The sequence below is a fragment of the Cyprinodon variegatus genome, unplaced genomic scaffold, assembly GCF_000732505.1.
Source record: "Cyprinodon variegatus isolate N-32 unplaced genomic scaffold, C_variegatus-1.0 Scaffold322, whole genome shotgun sequence".
Classification (NCBI taxonomy): domain Eukaryota; kingdom Metazoa; phylum Chordata; class Actinopteri; order Cyprinodontiformes; family Cyprinodontidae; genus Cyprinodon; species Cyprinodon variegatus.
In genome coordinates, this window is record NW_015150775.1 from 724477 (window position 1) to 726412 (window position 1936).

Sequence of the window (1936 nt, forward strand, 5' to 3'; positions counted from 1 at the left end):
TTGAAGTTTAGCACAGAGACACAGGTGAAAAAAAATCTTTGCAGATCTGCCCACCCTGCGTAGTCGGAGCCTCTCTATACGCTGACAGTATGACATGGAAAAAATGGAATTGGAGATAAAGAAGTTGTACACAGCCGATGTGTTTAGGCCTTTAAAGAGGAACTTTAAAGTAACCGTTTAGTTCCAGGGTGTCTGTCAGCTTTTAAACAATCGTCTCAATCAGGATGCATCAGATCAATAAAAGTCTCCAGTCGTTCTCTGATTCCAGCTTCTTCATGTCACCAACATGTGACCCTCAGGTAACCCCAGCGGCGCCGGCCCCCTCCTCAACAACTACGCTCTGACGCTGCTGATCATCTTCTACCTGCAGAACTGCGAGCCTCCCGTCCTTCCCACTGTGGACCAACTCAGAGACATGGCCTGTAAGTGTTGCCTTTTTAACAACGGGGGCAAATAATCTTTTTATTCTTTTCAGAGGAGGAGCATTAATAAACATGAGCACATTAGTCCGATGGTGTCAACATGGTAACTCTACCCTGCAGGCTAATTTTTCCTCTGAGGTCCCTGGCAGGTGGATGGTGCAAAACAAAAAAGACACGCATTAAAACACATGATTCATAAAAAAAGCAACAAGATCAGACTCTTAACCGCGCAATCAGGTAAATTGTTTGCTGCCGTGGAAATAATTCTACTAATTAATCCAGAGAAGAGTGTTACATTACTAAGAATGCTAATGGTAGGAAACTGACACGTTTCACGAGGAAATCGTTCATCAGCAGCTGCCAGGAGAGACTGATGGGTGGAGCTACATGGAGCTACGGCTCAGGTGGAAGAATCTGTAAGGAATGGAAACCATCTGGTCTCAGCTGAACGTTTCCACAATCAGCAGCTTCTTAGATTGTTTAAAACTAATTCAAGTCTAACCTGAAAATATTAGCAATGTTGGCTTTAATAGTTGCTGTGCTTTTTTTTTAACAGGTGAGGAGGAGGAATGTGTGATTGAGGGCTGGAACTGCACCTTTCCTAGTCAGCCCATTGCCGTTCCACCCAGCAAGAACACTCAGGACCTCTGTAAGTCCATATAAAACAAAACAATACTTCATTTCCCTCATAAACATTCACTGTTTTTTATTCTTAAAGCAAGTTTGACTTGGATTGGATGTGATTTATGTGAAGAGTGAGTAATTAGGAAGAATCCCTGTTAAAACATGGCAGGCCTTTTGTATTCCTTCGCTCTGATTGCAGTAGTGTTACTGCATTAATGAATTATACCACTGTGTGTAATTCAATCTGCATTAGTCAAAGTGATCTTTAGAGGCCTCAGAGGTTTGTTAAAGAGCAAACAGCATCATGAAGAGCAAGCAACCCAGCAGATTGCTGAGGAGAAGTTTAAAGAAGAGAGAGGATGTAAAGCAGTTAAGCAGAAGGATGCCTTTTGCATTTTACCACCAGCCGAGCAGGAAATCCCAAAACAACTTAGTCTTTCATGAAGTTAGCCATCCCAAACATAAACAATGATTTAATCAAAGCATCGTTTTTAAAACATGAAAACTAATTTTGATAAACTCTTCATTCAATCCAGCTAATTCTGAGTGATTAATCCCAGGGTGGACAAACCGCTGTGGCCCTTAGATGTATCCGGCAGTCAGAGACAAACTCCTTCAAGGCTGACGAAGTACGAACCAAAACTCAAATTTACAGTACGCTTTTGAAACCGTGCCAAGATCCGTCCGAGCTCGGTAACCAAGACAACTGTTGGGTGTAAACGGTATTCACAACTGAGCCGGACTGTGGCGGACACAACCGAACTGCGCTAAACTGGTAGTAGTCCATCAGTAGAGCTCGGCGCGGTTCAGTTCTGGCTCAGTTCTCAGAAAACAAATACCCCATTTACACTGCCCTTTAAAACCGGTCCGAGCTCAGTAACTGAGATAAC

The 1936-nt window shown here is 43.0% G+C and overlaps 1 protein-coding gene across 1 annotated transcript in view; it reads left to right on the top strand.

Moving 5' to 3' along the window:
• Positions 1-1936, top strand: part of tut1 (terminal uridylyl transferase 1, U6 snRNA-specific) — a 16115-nt gene that overhangs the window by 10176 nt on the left and 4003 nt on the right. The window contains exons 8-9 of the mRNA XM_015384748.1: positions 300-422; positions 979-1071. Coding sequence (XP_015240234.1) covers positions 300-422; positions 979-1071 — 216 coding nt within the window. The remainder of the gene's footprint in view (positions 1-299; positions 423-978; positions 1072-1936) is intronic.